Source organism: Lobosporangium transversale, assembly GCF_002105155.1.
Source record: "Lobosporangium transversale strain NRRL 3116 chromosome Unknown BCR41scaffold_16, whole genome shotgun sequence".
Classification (NCBI taxonomy): Eukaryota; Fungi; Mortierellomycota; class Mortierellomycetes; order Mortierellales; family Mortierellaceae; genus Lobosporangium; species Lobosporangium transversale.
The window spans coordinates 140,707-157,460 of record NW_019028994.1 but is presented as its reverse complement, the minus strand read 5'-3'; the positions used below and the strand labels follow the sequence as shown (position 1 = coordinate 157,460).

General features: G+C 42.4%; 5 protein-coding genes across 5 annotated transcripts; 4 read left to right on the top strand and 1 right to left on the bottom strand.

Moving 5' to 3' along the window:
* Nucleotides 1-3,367: 3,367 nt before the first annotated feature.
* Nucleotides 3,368-4,093, top strand: BCR41DRAFT_395724 (hypothetical protein; the record flags this gene model as incomplete). Its single annotated transcript, XM_022028750.1, has 1 exon — nt 3,368-4,093. The coding sequence occupies one exon, from the start codon at nt 3,368-3,370 to the stop codon at nt 4,091-4,093; it is 726 nt and encodes a 241-aa protein (XP_021881830.1).
* A 438-nt stretch (nt 4,094-4,531) lies between these two features.
* BCR41DRAFT_279948 (kinase-like domain-containing protein) lies at nt 4,532-5,242 on the bottom strand (the record flags this gene model as incomplete). The annotated part of the gene is made up of 1 exon (XM_022020221.1): nt 4,532-5,242. A coding segment is annotated over one exon (711 nt), but the record flags the coding sequence as incomplete, so codon positions are not given.
* A 5,876-nt stretch (nt 5,243-11,118) lies between these two features.
* On the top strand, nt 11,119-12,792 carry BCR41DRAFT_405213 (hypothetical protein; the record flags this gene model as incomplete). The annotated part of the gene is made up of 1 exon (XM_022029378.1): nt 11,119-12,792. A coding segment is annotated over one exon (1,314 nt), but the record flags the coding sequence as incomplete, so codon positions are not given.
* Nucleotides 12,793-12,982: 190 nt separating this feature from the next.
* On the top strand, nt 12,983-15,213 carry BCR41DRAFT_370251 (hypothetical protein; the record flags this gene model as incomplete). Its single annotated transcript, XM_022026518.1, has 6 exons — nt 12,983-13,176; nt 13,341-13,409; nt 13,648-13,717; nt 14,486-14,559; nt 14,669-14,762; nt 14,884-15,213. 6 exons carry the CDS (start codon nt 12,983-12,985, stop codon nt 15,211-15,213), a joined length of 831 nt encoding a protein of 276 aa, XP_021881827.1.
* Nucleotides 15,214-15,650: 437 nt separating this feature from the next.
* On the top strand, nt 15,651-16,168 carry BCR41DRAFT_352507 (hypothetical protein). Its single transcript, XM_022023962.1, has 2 exons — nt 15,651-15,877; nt 15,986-16,168. The coding sequence occupies exons 1-2, from the start codon at nt 15,702-15,704 to the stop codon at nt 16,062-16,064; spliced, it is 255 nt and encodes an 84-aa protein (XP_021881826.1). The 5' UTR covers nt 15,651-15,701; the 3' UTR covers nt 16,065-16,168.
* The last annotated feature ends 586 nt before the right edge of the window (nt 16,169-16,754 follow it).

The window sequence follows — 16,754 nt, the reverse complement described above, 5'->3', positions numbered from 1 at the left end:
GAGGTCGCGGGTGTTCAATGTCATTACAATTACAGGATAATTTAAAAATTATTTTTTTGTTACCACGGAAAACGAAAAAGGAAAGACAAGTGATACACACATGTCCATCCTACACACATGCAAACAAATACTTCGTACATACGCATTTCACATCCACCATCACTCCCCCCACTTGCCCCTGTTGCTAATTGTATCAAACTACTATTATCGTTTTATGCTGCTTCGCTAACCGTGCCTGTCTCTGCTTCACCACACTGTGCACTTGTCTGTGCATGTTCATGTTCATATCCATGTTTATGTACGTTGTTGCGGGTCTGAAGAAAACCCATTGCCGTTGGTTTCAATGAAAAAAGAAGCAGTCGTGTTATTTATTATTAATATATTTTTGCTCTCATCCCATCAAGGATATTCAATTATCCAGCACCCCCTGTCGCTCAAACATGTCAACTCTTTGATTGCCAATGGAGACGAATAGACCTGGACCTTTGTCCCAATTGAGTCTCCTTCTCCTCTTTCTCTTCATCAGACATTGCTATTTTACAAAAAATTAATTGCTCATGTGCAAAAAAACTTTGTTATTTTACTTGCATCACGCTCTGATCATGGACCATGCCAAACAACCCTTTTTACCATTTTGTAGCAGATTGGATTGTCTCCTCTTCTCCTTGATTTTTTTTTTTTTTTTTTTTTTTTTTTTGACTACATTCAACCTAGAACCTCTGTAGCACTCACGTCTGACAAGAGTTCTTTTCTGGTATAGTATTTTCTTTCCTAACTGGCATCTTCTCAACTGGTATAATGATTATACGGCTATATGCTATTAAAAGAAATAAAAGTTAACCCAGCTCCTTAATACATGGCGCCAATACGTCAATTCATGCCAGTATGGCCTCCAGACTTCCCCTTCCCTCCAAAAAATCTTGCCTATCAGATTACCCGGTATATTTCATCAAGATCAAAGGATGTACCTAAAGTTGAAACCATAGAGCAATTATAAACGCAATAGATCTTGTCTTGAAAAGGGTCAAACACCCTACAAAAATAATAGCTATAAACGCCACTATAATCACAAGAATCAACCACAAAGATGTCTGGCTGCATCCGCTGCAGACATAATCGTTAACAGTCCTCAATCTTAAGCGTTAAGGCCCGATACGGCCGTATACCTGCCATATAAGGGCACATGCCATGAACGGAGGGTTGTATAGCCAAATCCAAAGAGACGTGCGACAACAATTCATGGCATGGATTCTTTATGGTGACCCCGGTTCATCACGCCTTTGCATCACTATTGCTGCGTAAGTCGTACACACAAATGAAAGACTGCAAAGACCTAAAGCGCTTAGTAGGGCATAATAGATATCGGTATTAGGGTATTAGTAACCAAAGTTAGATCAATAGAGGAAGTTCAGGAAGATATGAAAAAAAAAGATAAAATAAAATCGACATTTGCCACATGTACAATTACACATGATAACAAGGCTAGGATGACGGGAGTATCATTTCCCTTGTGGCAGAGAGGACAATAGAGAGTAGGAACAGGGGTCAAAAGGGGAACATCTATCAGTTGACATCAGGCCCTAGCACCAAGCATATTATTCGTTTTTGGTTCTATTCCTCACTTGAAGATAAACAATAGGGTCTATACTGCGCAAAAGTCGAGGAATAAAGTTTACAATGTGCACACCGATCATCGCAGCCACTGTTACACGAATTACAAATCACAAAAAATGCTCTATGATGTCTGTGTCAACAACACTGCGCCTGCTGCGCGAAGGAGCTCCAAAATGAACGATTTACAATCTTTTTAATAGTACTAGTGCTGGTAAACCAGTACCAAACTGCTTCAATCTCATTTTGTTTTTCGCTCATCTTATATTGAGACTCTCTGGGTCAACTCCTTACTAGCTGGGCTTGTCTGCTTATTCCAAGGAAAAAACCTGCCTTCCTCGATGCTTTTCAAATGCTGTAACAAAGAAATTTGATGTCTCAGTATGCGGTCGATATTTATGGTTACATTAATTACTACGGCGTTTTGTTTGTTTACTTGATATGATGGAATACATGCAACAATCAGTGTTTTTTTTTCCGTTTCCATCTTTCCTCAAGAATGTAAGAGTTTGAGGATACGGAGGGCCATTTTTATCTCGACTATGAGGATATAGTGGCCCTCATGCACTGATATGCCTCGTATGGTACGCTGTCGAACACAGAGTTTTTTTTTTTTTTTTTTTTTTAAAGATAAAGTGTTATCTAGCCCGTGGTTGCATAAAAGACGCGTCACGTATAAATCATATTAATCAATCTCTAGGGTTCTAGGCTAGGTTCATAAACATATCCTGGGTATCATAGTGGTTTTTGTAAGAAAGAGAGCGAAAAGAAGAGATGACGTAAAATGGGAGATCTTTGCCACCACATCATCTCGCGTAGATGTGTGGTTGTCAATTATGGTGATAGTCATTCGATAAGAATGCATTAGAATTTAGGGCTATATCCATTCCTTTCCTCCTTTCCCCCTTTCCCCCCTTTTTCATTCTCTTTCCTCACTTTCGGTCTGCCCATATAATCTTCCCATTTTCTATATTTTTCCTTCGCTAGGATTTTTTTTTTTTTTTTTTTTTTTCACGGCGCATCAAGGAAGGACTGGTAAAAAATTTATTTCAGAGGTGCTTGTGTACCAGTGGCGGTGTCATTGGTACAGTACATTGCTCTCAGTTGGGCAAATGGGCAAATGGTGTACAAAAAAAAAGAAAAAAGAAAAAAAAGAAATTCTGGACGGCGGCATGCTCAACACCACAACTACTGTTCGTTGTTACGACGGTCATTTACCCTCTGTACATGTACATGTGCTCTGTAAAGAAGGACTGACATAGTCAGCACGTCAAGAGAAGTAGAAGCATCTTTTGACATGTGGATGAACCTTATTGCCATAAAGAATTGAATAAATACCTTCAGGCTCCCCACCCTTTTTTTTTTCTCTATTTTCTTCTCCCCTACTTTTCTACTTTCTTCAACTAACAACTATAACACTAGTAAAAAATCACGTCTTTATTTTTCGACTCTTATTTTTTTTTTTCCTTCCCGTCGTTCGTCTCTTATTCAAAGAGGGCTCTAGTCACAAAACGCGTTCACGTACACGTGGTCCCTCTCTTCTCCTTACGCACCCCATCACTTGTTGCTTATCCACAAACAAACAACAAACGAGCAAGCAAACAAAAAGTCTTTTACCACAAATTCCTTACAAGGGGTCCATTTTGCAAAGTCACTCATCAAAAAAAAAAAAAAAAAAAAAAAAGCTACGCTCAAAAACACGGCCGTCGTCCCTTATCCTTCAACTTGGTCCACAGTCTCGTCACTTCCTCATACCATGCCTTCTCGTCCTCCCATCATCACTACTACTTCTTCTTCTTCTTCTTTACTTTCTTCACCTTCTTTTTCTACTATCAGCACCACCAGCATCAGCATCATGACAACTAAAAAAACAATATCAATCAGGTCTACAATCACACTTGCCTGTATCGCTCTCCTCTCCGTCACTTTCGCCTCTACTTTTGCCAATGCATCTCCTGTGGACAATAGAAAACACCTTTTAGACGCTCACAAAAATTTAAGCAGCCCCAAGAACTCAGTTGATATCCCTGCCTTCAAGATCTCGGATCCAAATTCCGTCCTAGCTTCTGCACCTCAACAAGCGATCCACAGCCAGAACAAGGAGCTTCACCAGCACGAGGACATTGACACGATATTATCTGATTTTTTAGACCTCAAGGACAACGACAAAAAGGACGGTAGCAACAGCAAGGACGTACTATCCAAGACCCCTAATATCCTCCCGTCAGTAGTCGTCCAGACACATCCGCTCATCAAAAGAAAGGGTAGCAGTGGTGGCCGTGGTGGTGGTGGACGTAGTGGTGGTGGACGTGGCGGCAGTTCAGACAGCAGTAAGCCTAAAACCGGGGTAGTTGCAGGCGTCCACACCGGAGCCAGGGGGGGATCGGGATCAGGGTCGTCCGCTGCCCCTATCCAAAAGGTCTCCACTTCATTAGCGACCATCCTGATCGTCATCAGTGTCTTTACATCCATTTTATGTTAATGCGAAACGAAATTAAACCTATTACTACTTGCTATTTTTTTTTTTTTTACTTTTATATTTCAGTGTCCTCTAATATACAATAAACACGAAGGCTTTTTATTAATAGTAATGTTGATATCAATAATGATGTTATGATTCTTTTCCTTTTTGTAAAAAAAAAAAAAAAAAAAAAAAAAAAAGATGATAAGTGGAATAATGTTTGGAGAGTACATGTATGATCGATTAAAATGCCAGAAGTAAACAAGGTTAAAAAATAAATATAACAGACAGGAAATAAAAAGAATACAATAACGGAAAGTATAGAGTTAAGGGTAAAACAATAGGTGGGTACTTGGGAGAGGCATGGTCCATGAAATATGAGCCTCCCCAAAATCTGATGCGGGCGAACGATTCTCTCTGTTAATCCAAATTCTTCTTTAGCTTCTTGCGGCCACCTCCCAGCGCCTCAAATTCCTTTAGTAATTCTGCAGCAACACTGGGCTGATCCAGCCATTCTTTGAGCTGTTGCGTCGTGTATCGAGTATCGGCTTGGGCTGTCAGACAGCGTAGCAACAATTCACGGGAGACGGGCCCTGTAATCTCTCGCTCCAGCTGAAACTTGATTTGAGAGTCAGTCGACACCAAATAACGAATCGTCTTTAGATCATCTTCAATCGCACCATTCCACGGTGACTTGCCACTGAATGTCCTCCATATCAATACGCCTAGTGAGTACACGTCCTCGGACCTAGGGTCTACAGGAGGTAACGGCGTGTGATCATTCTTAGTTCGGGGAAGCGTCAAGATAGATCTATACAGTTTATAGCCATGGTCTGGAGGAAGGACCACAAAGGGAAGCAGTGCCAATTCATCTTCTGGGATATGTTCTTGCATACTCCAACGCTGGACTTCATCCCGATCCACAAAGACAGATTTTCCAAAGTCAATCACTTTTACATGAGGTCGAGGGGAACCGTCCTCTAGCAAGTTATTAGGGTCTTCATTCACCATGATATTGACTTCGCTCAGATCCCGATGCGCTAAACCAGCCTGATGGATAGCGCACATGGCTGAGACCATCTCCTGAATAAGACACAGTTTTTGGTATGGGGTGGGGTGACGACGTGCATTGGTTGCGTATTGCTTGAGAGTGTACTCATACTTTGTCATTGAAAGTCCAACGAGCCGATCATCCTCATCATCAATGATTGACTGAATTTGTCCAACGCCCTCCAAATCTCGTAGCTTGAGCAGACATGCGACTTCTCGTACCCTCTGCTCAAACGACTCTGCATCCATCTCTTTAAAATTTTGAACCACAAGACCTTCTTCACCACGAACGTGATAGATCCGTTTGAACAGTCCATGCGCAGAGTCAATGGTCAGTGTCGGCTCAATGGCGCTCCAACGGACATAAGGAACATTCTTTTCATTGGCAGTAGCCTTCAGGTCTTGAAGCATCTTGTATCCTCGCTTTGTGATCTGCTCCTTTAGCATAATACGATCAGGAGCAGATAAGGATTCTCTTTCGGAAGCTCCAGAAAAAGGAGTGGCGGGCACCTGACTTGACAGAACATTGACGCGGGTGGGCAAGAGCGACGTGGAAGGTGTCGAGTCTGCAATGGGATGCAATGGTGGAGCTGCTGTGACAGAGGTCACCGCTGAGACTGGTGTTGGACGATGGGATGCCTTCTGCAGGCTGGGTATCCGTAGTTTGACTAGATATTGGCCGTCAGGTCCCTGGTCATGAAGATCCACCCACTTGTGTTTAACGAATCTCTCGGTCTTTTGATCGTTTGCAGTGTTTTTCTGGGCAAGCGTGCCCCCTAATGCCGAGGCGCGTGTTGTTATAGTTGGGGCAGGTGTGGGCGTAGGATGTGGAGCAGCGACACTAATCCCGAGTCCAAGTCCATTGGATGAGGGCAGAGGTATAGTTTGGGGTGCAGTAGCTGTGCTGCTAAGAGCAGGGCTCGTGCCAGGAATGGAAGACCGTTGTCCGATCGAACTACCTTTAGCAGATGAAGGTAAAAGCAACCCTAAGGCGTCAGCAAAAGACCGTTGGTGTTCTAGTCCTATCTTTGCGTCCGAAGAGTACGCAACAACCTCATGCCGCATCTTTGCGAGGATTTTGTCAAACTTGGCGGGGACTTCAATATCGATTTCCAACGCTCTGACACAGGCAACTGTAATCCATGCGTTAGGACAGTCCAAATCGCCAACGGTGACCATGTCATGTCGATCACCAATTGGTTTGCCAATCAGGATTTTGGCCGTCATATGCACCATGCTCGTTCCTGCATTACCAGCACCGTTTGATCCAGTACCTGGTTTGGCGCTAATAGATGAGTTGGCGTTGCTAGGACTATCTGGTGTAGGGTTGGAGACAGTGTAAGGTTTTCCCACTTGAAGGTCACTGATGATGGCTATCCTGGCAAATCGCTCGTCTCGACTTTTCGCTAAAATACTCCTATTCTTATTGATGTACATCCTAACAAAGCGAGGTTTTTCAGGAGAGAGCTGGCCAATTTGCTCTGCACAAATGTCGAAAATAGGCTGATGAAAGCTCGCGTAGAGATCGGTCGAAATATCAGTCATTTTACGCTCCATCTCTCGCAAGGTATGAGCTCGGAAGAGATAAAGCGGACTATTGAATTCAAAGTAAAAAAATAAAAAATAAAAAAAATAAGTCATTGATACCCAAGAAACAAGTCTTATACTCATCGCGTCCAGCATAAGTGTCGACTCTTTACGAACCCTGGTTCCGATATTGATATAATTTCCGGTCTATATGCTTCTTGTGGTAGTGCAATATTCAAAATAAGTTTCCTATTCCCATCAAGCAAGCTCGCTTTTAGCAACTACAGTTATAGCGATAGTGCATTCTTAAGGACAAATAAACTTTAACAAGAACCTTATGTTTCTAAAATATTGGATCTTACCCTTGACGATAACTAGTTAATAGGTTGGTGAATAAGTTTTGAAACTCCTGTGCATCTTTGTAGATGATATGAGTTGGTGAATTGTAATATGTGGCATTCTGAGAGATCCTCCTCAGATCGCGTTCAAAGTCCTGTAGGGTCGCATATCCTTCTGTGACCCCCGAGCTAAGCCATTCAGCCGATTTAATTAGCGTATTGGAAAATGTACCCGACTCCGCTCCAGCAAGGGCCAGGGTTTTGTACAGCTTGTGCTCGATTGTTGTCAAATCCATAGGCTTCTTGATCGTCAAATGGTAGTTAGTTAGTGTGGTCGGCACCTTATTGATAAAGCTCTTACAGAATGTGTTGCTGGTCAACAGGCCCAAGATGGCCATGCCCACGCGCACAAGCTCAATAGGTTTTAGAGCATCAAATTCAGAGTCCAGAATCGTTGAGGATATTGATGAGGACAAATTCTGTTCATCCTTGGCTGCTGCTGATGCCGAATTGTTTGGTGTGCCACTGCCCGCAGTGGCCATTTGCAGAACCCCATCTACTGATCGTGAGCCAGCAGTTGTTTGTGCGCTCCTTGAAGATTCAGCCGCAGGTGATGATATTGGTAATACAATAGTCGTCTCTGAAACGCCAGCAGCCGGTGAGGGGATGCGAGCTGGTGTGGAGCTCGGTGAGTTTGACTTTGATTTAGAGTGATTGCGATGCTTTTGAACTGAAGGAGGTAGAATGGGAGCTGAAGCCGATGAAGGTGCTGATAGCAATGATGTGGAGGCATTATTAATGGTTGAGGCAGATGTTGAAGTAGGGTTTCGGACGGTGCGGATGGCCAAATTCTTTGCACCAGCAAGATGTGGTGACACATAGATGGATCCTGGTGCTGGTGGATGTCTTCTAACAATCTTGATCCTGGGACCTTCACCTTGTACAGCTAAGATTATGACAGTTAAAAATAATAATGATAATGATAATTGTTATTGAGTATTGGTTTTTTTTTTTTTTTTTTTTTTTTTTTTTCATCATCCGCCGTTTTATTTACATGTACATTGTCAAATTTTGGATTACCATAGGAAACGTAATCATTAGATTCCGGGTGGTCTTCTTGTACCATAGTACTATGGCTGCGCTTGATTCCAGGTTGTGTTCCTGATCCGGTGCTTGTTGATGCTGTTGTGGATGACTGGGAACGAACAGCTCCCCTCTTGCGGAAGGCTTCTGGCAAGTTAGGCAAATCTCTAGGGATACGAATCTTGAGACCAGATGATACTGAATCTATGCTTAACGGTATGGCTATAGGCTGACCATCTTGGCGCACTATTCATTGCAGATAACAGGAAGACAAAAAGTGATCAGCGATGTCTAGGATGTCTTGGGGCAGATGTGATTCACTTTGCTATATTGCTTGGCTAAATTTGAAGCCTTTTTCTATATATTTTTTTTTTTTTTTTTTTTTACCTGCACCAAGAGAGCGATTGTTTTGCTGTGAAGATAGGCGAGATGGACTCATCCATGCAGAAGAATGCTTAGTTGAAGAAGAAGGGTTATGATGGTTACCACTGCCTGTGGCAAGTGACCCTCTAGCAAGCGCAATCATCTCATGAGATCGTTCAGCGCGACGTCTGTTGTTGATGGCCTCGATAATGGCTTGTTGGCTTCCCCGAAGGGCTTGTGGAGGCAATGCTGCCTCGTCGTGAATATCTGTCAGGTTGAAGTGTAGTTGGTTGTCACAAGAGATACCTTTTTTTGGTGTGGATGGGTTTGCAGTAATCGCCTTGGCGGCGATATTAGTATTGATGTTGCCAGGTATTGCGAGAGGACTTTGTCGGAGTACGGCTCAGCGTTGCAGCCTGGAAATGCTGCGAGAGATGATAAGGAGAGAGCACACTTGTACTGAGCAGCGAAAAGTGAAAAGAGCAACAAACAAGAAATAACAAGACACTGTATTAGCGGTGAAGAGTAGAGGAGAATGAAGAAGTTGAACAAGAAGAAGGAAAGAAATAAATATTATAAAAAAGATAAAGATGGGGCGCTTAGGAAGATGGCCTACGGATACGCTGGTGTAAAAGGGTATGTGCGCGGCTATGGCAAAAGATCTTATAGTCGAATACACAGAAATATAAAGTAAAAATAACACGTTCGTTGTGGCAGACAATCGCTAAAAGGAAGATCCAAAGAAGTAAAAGGGGAGATGGAGCTGTAGTAATTGAGGGAGCAATGGCAATTAGAATAGGAATTAGAAAACAGAAAAAAAAAAAAAAAAAAAAAAAAAAAGGAAAAGGACGATGGTGGAGCTGATTGACTTCCTTCTTCGGAAAAAGTGTGTACGAGCCAGTGCGAATTTGCGTCGCTTTTCAAAGAAGCAAGACAAGGAAAACACTTTATGATGTTGTTGCTGTGTTCCTTGAGCGTTTTTGCTGATGCTATACCCATCACCATCATCATCATCCTTGACACTGCTTTGCTTCGTAGATGATACAGAGGGACTCCTCAGAGATAGCTCATCTAGCCATCAATGTATTAATGCATTTCCATCAAAGATGGTCAGGGATAAGGGTGGACATGATGAAAGGAATCATTGGTCGATCACCAGCGACAACGTATTCACGCCATGCATTCATTCTCACTCTTCACTCCCCCACTTTCTATTATCGGTTGAAGAAAGACAGTTCTACTTTGGCTACACAAATCCTTTTGATCATCTGTAGTCATTTCCAGGCTCCTTTCATGACGAACCCATACCCGTATTGAGTCTGGCACTCGTCAATCCAATATCGTCCCCAACGTTTTTTTTTTTTTTTTGTTTTTCTTTCTGAATAGGCCAAAGACCCATCATTGAAGACCATTCAAAGAAAGCAATGGATAGATATATATATATAAAAGGATGCGGTCAAAGAAGGAACACTGATGTTAGATAAATACCCTAGAGGAATAAAGGACTTGTTGTTGATGGGGATGACAATGTTCGGTTGCCTCTGATCATATGGATCATATGGATCATATGGTGAGCAAAAGATGAGGAAGGAGTGGAGAGTAGAGAAAGATACTTTTTAGTATTGCTCCTTTTCGTTTCAAGGACATGATCTTTATTGTTGATCCTTCCATTGCCCACTGTCATGGAAGATACGTTTTTCTTGTAAATAAATATTTTTTCTCTTACTTGGTTGATCAGTTTGGAGTAAAAAAAAAAAAAAAGATGAATAAAAATAAAAATAAAATATAAAGACGACAACAATGAGCATTGCTATTCTTTACCTACAAAAAAGTCAATTCACCTAGAAGAGAGAATGAATGACCTTATATTTGCATGCGATCAACAGGAGAGATCAAGCAAATGCAAAACCGAAATAAAATCAAAGAGACAGCAGAGCACCACAAGGTTATCAAGATCGTTGTGTAAGCCAGTCGATTTGGCAAAGTCCAAACAGGCAATGCAATAAAATAATAAAAATAAAATGAACGTCCATATTGCGCGGGAAACAATAATAAAAATCTGAACTCTCTGGCACACAGCCTAAACACACCACAGCAATGGTTGAAAAGTATTATTGACATGACTATCCTTTACGCCTTCCCGCTTCTTGCTTCTTTTGCTCTACTGATTCATATGCCAAAGTGGAAAGCATTTTGGGGTCAACTGTAGTCCTTAGAAGAAAACTACATGTAATCGTGATTGACCGGATATCCGCAAACATTTCGTTCATTGGGGATCTGTCCGATGCATTCACAGGTTAGGAAGTTAATATTGCCTACCATCACTCCATACCATCGGTCTAATTCATTTTCTAGAACACAAAAGGCCTGCGATCAATGTCTAAGTACTTCATCCGAACGCGCCGAGACACCATCTACATTTGCGGCGACTACAATTCAGCAAAAGTCACCATCAACTTTTTGTTCCATGTGTGTCTTACTATCAAACAGTTTTTTGGTTGGCCTTCTTATGCCTTGGACAGCAAAAGATGCTGCAGAATCATCAAAGACAATGACATTAATCATGATCAGGAATATGTATCTGCTCCAACCTCGGATAATTATCTATGATATTACAGAGGGTTCCAAAGACTTCTCTTCTTCTTACATCCTTTGCTTGTGTATAAAAGCGCGACCGATCTTGCCCAACCTTCCAAAATCCTACTTCAGCCTTACCAGCTTTCAAGAACTCCGAACCATACAGCCTCACAGCTTCAGAGCAATATCCAAAACACAATAAAAAACAACAAAGACTCATTCCTTAAAAGAATATTAACCATGGCCTCCATCTCTCTCAAGCTCACTGTTGCCCTCGTCTTGGCCGCTGCCTCGGTCCAGGCCGTTCCTATCCGCGATGCCTGCTACCAAGTTGCCGACTCTGGCAATGTTGATGTCAGCTCTAGCACCAATATCAAGCCCATCACAGATGTCACGCCTATCACCCGCTACCAGCCTATTGTCAAGGCTTTTGCCCCTCTGGTTGATTCGGAATGCGATTACTATGACAAAGGCTTATATGGTGGCTATGACTATGACAACTACCCATATAGTCGCTATGGTCGCGGTTACTGTGGTCGCGGTTACTATGGACGCACTTACTCTCCTCTTGATCCCTTGAATGCTCGTCGCTTTGTAAAACGCCAGGATCCTAACCAGACTACTATCGGAGCCACTGCTGGAGCCCCTACTGGAAACGTTCCTGAGTCTGGAACTGCTCCTGAATCAGAAGCCGCTACTTGTCCCTCGTCTGGCAGCTTGCTCTTTAAGCAGTTCCAAGCACCTGCAGATTGCCAGGCCAGCATCCCTGCTCAGAATGTCGACATGGGTTCGCAAGTGTTGATTCAACCAACGAACAAGGTCCTCCCTTCGACCACATACCAAAGCCACGTCCAGTCACTGGATTCCAACATTGCTGCTGCTCCTGCTCAATCCAGCTCCCTGCCTCAACAAAACGTGGACCTGGGCTCCAATGTCTTTATTCAGCCTACGACCCAAGTGTTGCCCAAGACATCATATCAGCCCGAGGTTAACCAGCTCACCACGCAGATTGATGCAGCTCCTCAACAGGATCAGTCTTTGCCTCAATCGAGCGTCCTCTTGGGCTCACAGGTTCATATCTCACCCAACGTCCATGTTAAACCTTTGACGACCTTCCAGCCCACGATCGAATCTCTGCCTTTCATCATCCATGCGGCTCCCTGCATTGATCAATCAGGCTTCTCTCCTATGCCACCCTTCGGATCCGCTGCCTCGGAAGGATCTTTTTCTATGAGTGGAGCCCAGGATGCTCGCGGAGGTGCTTTTGCTGGTCAAAATTTTGGCTCTACCTTCTCTTCCTCATCATTGCATCGTAACAGGATGCCCATGGGTGTTACCCCCGGTCAGTTTGAATCGTCTGGCGCGATGACTACTGGTGGTCAAGCTGGCGCCATGACTGGCAGCACTGCTGGTTGTGCTTAAACACGAAAACAACAAAGCAGATAATGAAACGAGAGGCTGTTACTTTTCAACGAAGCTGCAAAATATGGAGAAGCAGTAGGCTCCTGCATAGCATTCATAGGCTCTACCACAACTGGAAATGAATAAAAAAAAAAAAAAGAAAAAGAATTGAAGAAACTGCCATAGATGCACAGGGGGATAGAGATGAGAAATATACTACTGACACGTTAAAAAAAATAGTTCTGCATGATGCAATATCAGAGTTACATAAGCATTTAATCGGGTATTTTACATTAGTGACATTGAAACACACAACCTTCAAACATGTCGAGTAGTCAAGTTTAGAACGTGTTCAAAGGCGATCGCCATCTTCTTGGGCTGTGCTCCATTGGAAGTTTTAGCACAAATGTCACCTGATGCCGAAAATGGCAAGCCAAAAAAAAAAAAAAAAAAAAAAAAAAAACTTCTTGGCTTTCCCTTTTCCAACCCATTCTCTCTCCTTATCCTTCCCTCCATCTATTGTCCACTTTCTTTTATTTTTATTTTTTTTTCTGAATTCATATTTCCAAGGATGACATCTCGTGTATACTTGGGTCATCTCTCTCGTGATGCTTCGGACCGAGACATTGAAAATCTCTTCAAGAGCTACGGTAGAATCCGTGAGGTGACTTTGAAGAATGGTTTTGGCTTTGTAGAATTTTCAGAGACAAAAGATGCAGAGGATGCAGTGTACGATCTCAATGGCAAGGAATTCATGGGTGACAGGTAAGACAGGAACATTGTTTTTTCTTTTTTCTTTTTTTTTGTTACATTTATACATTTATACTTGCTCTGTGCATGCTGACTTTTAATACAAATACATTACAAACTCTCTGTTTCCTGAACACTAAACGTCTGGTTTCTGAACTTTTTTTTTATGTCAAAATTAGACTCGTGGTTGAGCTTGCGCGTGGGGAACGCAGACGCGATGGCCGAAGAGAAGACCGTGATGAACGAAGGTAGAGTACTCATTATACAATGATATTTCCTTTATTTGAATGAATTTTTTTTAAGGCTAAACCGCGTGGCAAAAATGCTCTGTTTTTGATTGCGCAATTCATGCCATCTGCAAACCATACAAATTAAACATAATTAATACAGAATTGATGCGCCTACATATTAATGAACACATAAAAAACATGAGCAAATGGCATTCGACTCACCTCTTACCAATTTTTTGCACTGCTCATTAATTAGATATGGACCACCTGAGCGAACCGAGTTCCGTCTTATTGTCGAGAATCTGGCACATGGTGTCAGTTGGCAGGTACGAAAAACTGAAGGACTCAAATGAGCCAGCTCGACCCTTTTCCCTTCTCCTTTTCATACCCCCTCTTCCCTATCATCTTTGGACTATCTGGCTCCTGAGAGTTATTTGGATAATACTTGAGAGAGGAAAAAAAAAAAAAAAAAAAAAAAAAAGAGCAGTGTTTCGGTTATCCAGGGGCATCACAGAACAAATGAAGTGTTCGTGTTCGACAATGCAACACATCAGTGGTCCGGGATAGATCAGATGCCTGTAGATTGCTGAGATTGCTGGAGATTGAAACAACATAAGCATATAAGATGGAGGGATATCTATCTTCAAAACTGTGACCAATGTGACAATGGAGTGCAGGGCCACAGACCAATCAATTAGCCTTGGTAATTCGAATCAACTTGTACCAAGAGGCTCGACACTCCAGCGCATGGCAGCACTTGACTATATTCCGAGGCTACAAGCTGGCTCTCTAGGAGAACCCAGGCCCTTAAGGAACATGTCATCAAAAGCTAGCAGTCAAAAACTCTGGCCAAAGGATCGATGATATAGCTCCTCTCTTGCCATTGATGACCGTGTCCTCGTTTAAAGATGATAGCGGATGGGTTGGCTCTTCCTTTCCCTTCCTTGAAACAGCCTGAGGAGGGGCTGAGGATGACCTGCATCGCATTTTTCCTCTCATGTCCAGTCCGCGTTCTTGTACTTGGTCCCTAAACACGTTTTGCCCTCTCATCCATCTATGTGACTTATGGAACTCTCCTCACGAACCAATAACAGGACATCAAGGACTTGATGCGCAGAGCAGGCGAAGTCACTTTTGCGGATCTCAGCAAGGGGCGCGATGATGAAGGGTAAGTTTTTTAGTGGAAGAAATGGTTTGTAATCATTTTAACGCAGGCTGTGTTTGCTGATTTATCTCTTTTTTTTTTTTTTTTTTTTTTTTTTTTGGTTCTCTTGTAGTGTTGTAGAGTTTTCATCCGAGCGAGATGTACAGAATGCCCTCAAAACGTTGGATGGAGAGAATCTGAAAGGCAAACCCATCTCTCTCCGCTTGGTAAGTCCTCATTCGAACTATCCTTCAAGGAACTTGACAGACAAAAAGATGCGTTTTTTCCAACTTTTTTTTTTTTTTTTTTTTTTTTCTTTTTTTTTTTTCTCCTACATATCATTTCTAGTTTGACCCTACACGCGACAATGTCCCTCGTGAAATGGGTCGTGGAGGCGGTGGACGTGATCGTGACCGTTATGATGGACGCGAGCGTAGGGACCGTGACTTTGATAACCGTCGCGATAGAGACAGAGGTCGTGACCGCAGAGAACGCGAGCGCTCTCATTCCCGCAGCGGTGATCGCAGACGTTCTCGCAGCCGTGATCGTCGCCGCTCTCGCAGCAAGGAGCGTGGAAACCGCTCAGATCGTGGTCGTGACCGTGGTGGACGCTCTGAACGCGACCGAAGCAAAAGCCCTACTCGTCGTGGACGTTCTCGCTCCATGAGCCGGGATTGAGGTTAAAACATGGAAATCCTCAGACAATAAGTATGCATATTCTTTACTTCATTGCTGCCACCGTATCCTTTATGAAGCAACAAATGAAGTCGTAGGTAAAAAACAATATATTGAATAAGATGAATCAAGGTTTGACTTTAGCAATTAAAAAAAGTTCTTTTGAAATCAATTTCAGTCTGATGAAAGAAAAGAATGCACGAACCCACAACACGAATCTGCTGAACATCACTCTTGCAAATTCTCACGGACATGTTTTTATTCTTATTTTTATAAACAAAGACTCGAAAAAAAAAAAGTTTTCATGGACATGGCAACAAAAAGATGATGACACCTAAGCTGTTTCCTCAAACTACGTTTTGGTTCATACGTGTTGTAGGGTGTTTAAAGTTGACATCGCAATCACCCTTAAGGATGCCTTTTTTTTTTTTGTGAAATTGAACATTGGCTTGCATTCTTTCAACTAATCTTTCTCAGTGGGATCAACAACGATGTCTTCTGGAATTTCCTCCATAGCAGCGACAACCTCACGTGCTACACAATACACGGTTCTCAATGAGTCACTGGAGAAACTACAGCGGAATCTAGAGGTGTTGAAGGACACTGTCGAGGACACAGTCGTGCAAGCAGAATGGATGAAGAGACTAATGACCATCCACTCTTCACTGTAATACAGACCGAAAAAAAAAAAAAAACCCCCCTCCCCTTTTGGTATCCTTTAATTTGATTAAGGTTACTGACATTCATAATGCGGGTTCCTTGCTTTCTTGTTTAGTCTTATGGCATCTTCAAGGACTCTAAAAGAAGAGACTGATATACAGGGTCAAGGACGTGAAAACCAAGAGACGTCATGAAGGATGACTTGACCAAAAATGATAAAAAGAAGAAAAGTATTTAACCAACTCCCAATTCATTCCCGTTGTATTTGAACATATCATACTTATCATAATGAAAAACCAATGCTATAATCCATGAATGTAGTATATATAATGCGTGTAAATATTTTCTGCAGCGGGGGGTTTTTTTTTTTTTTTCGTTAATGCGTTTAATACCCCTCCATTATGAATGGACTTCAATTGACATTATGGATTGAAAAGCAAATGGCTGTGCGTTCCAAATAAAATAAAGTCTTTGTCTTCCTTTCACCTAAACCGTCATGTCATCAAGTCTGCCTTGGAGGACCAATCTTCAAAAATCCGCTTGACAAAAAAAAAAAAAAAAAAAAAAAAAAGTCAAACTCAGAAGGAGAAGGTCCTCCTCTCCTCGCTTCCTGCCCCTCCTTCTACTCGTGCTTCATTTCCAGTCATAAAAGACAAAGAAGTCCAAGCTGATTGGTTTCCCTTCAGCTATCACTGAGAATCTTTTACTCTTCGCCTTCGCTGTTCTTTCCAACCCACCTCTTTTGTGCTTGAATATTTATGCTGGTAAACCACCAAGCACCAATGCTCAGTGTACGATATGGAAGCTATCCCAAGCAGCAGATTCGGAGCCTTGTCCTGCAAGGCCTTGAGTTGAATCGTGATGATTGAATGTATCCTCCGCCA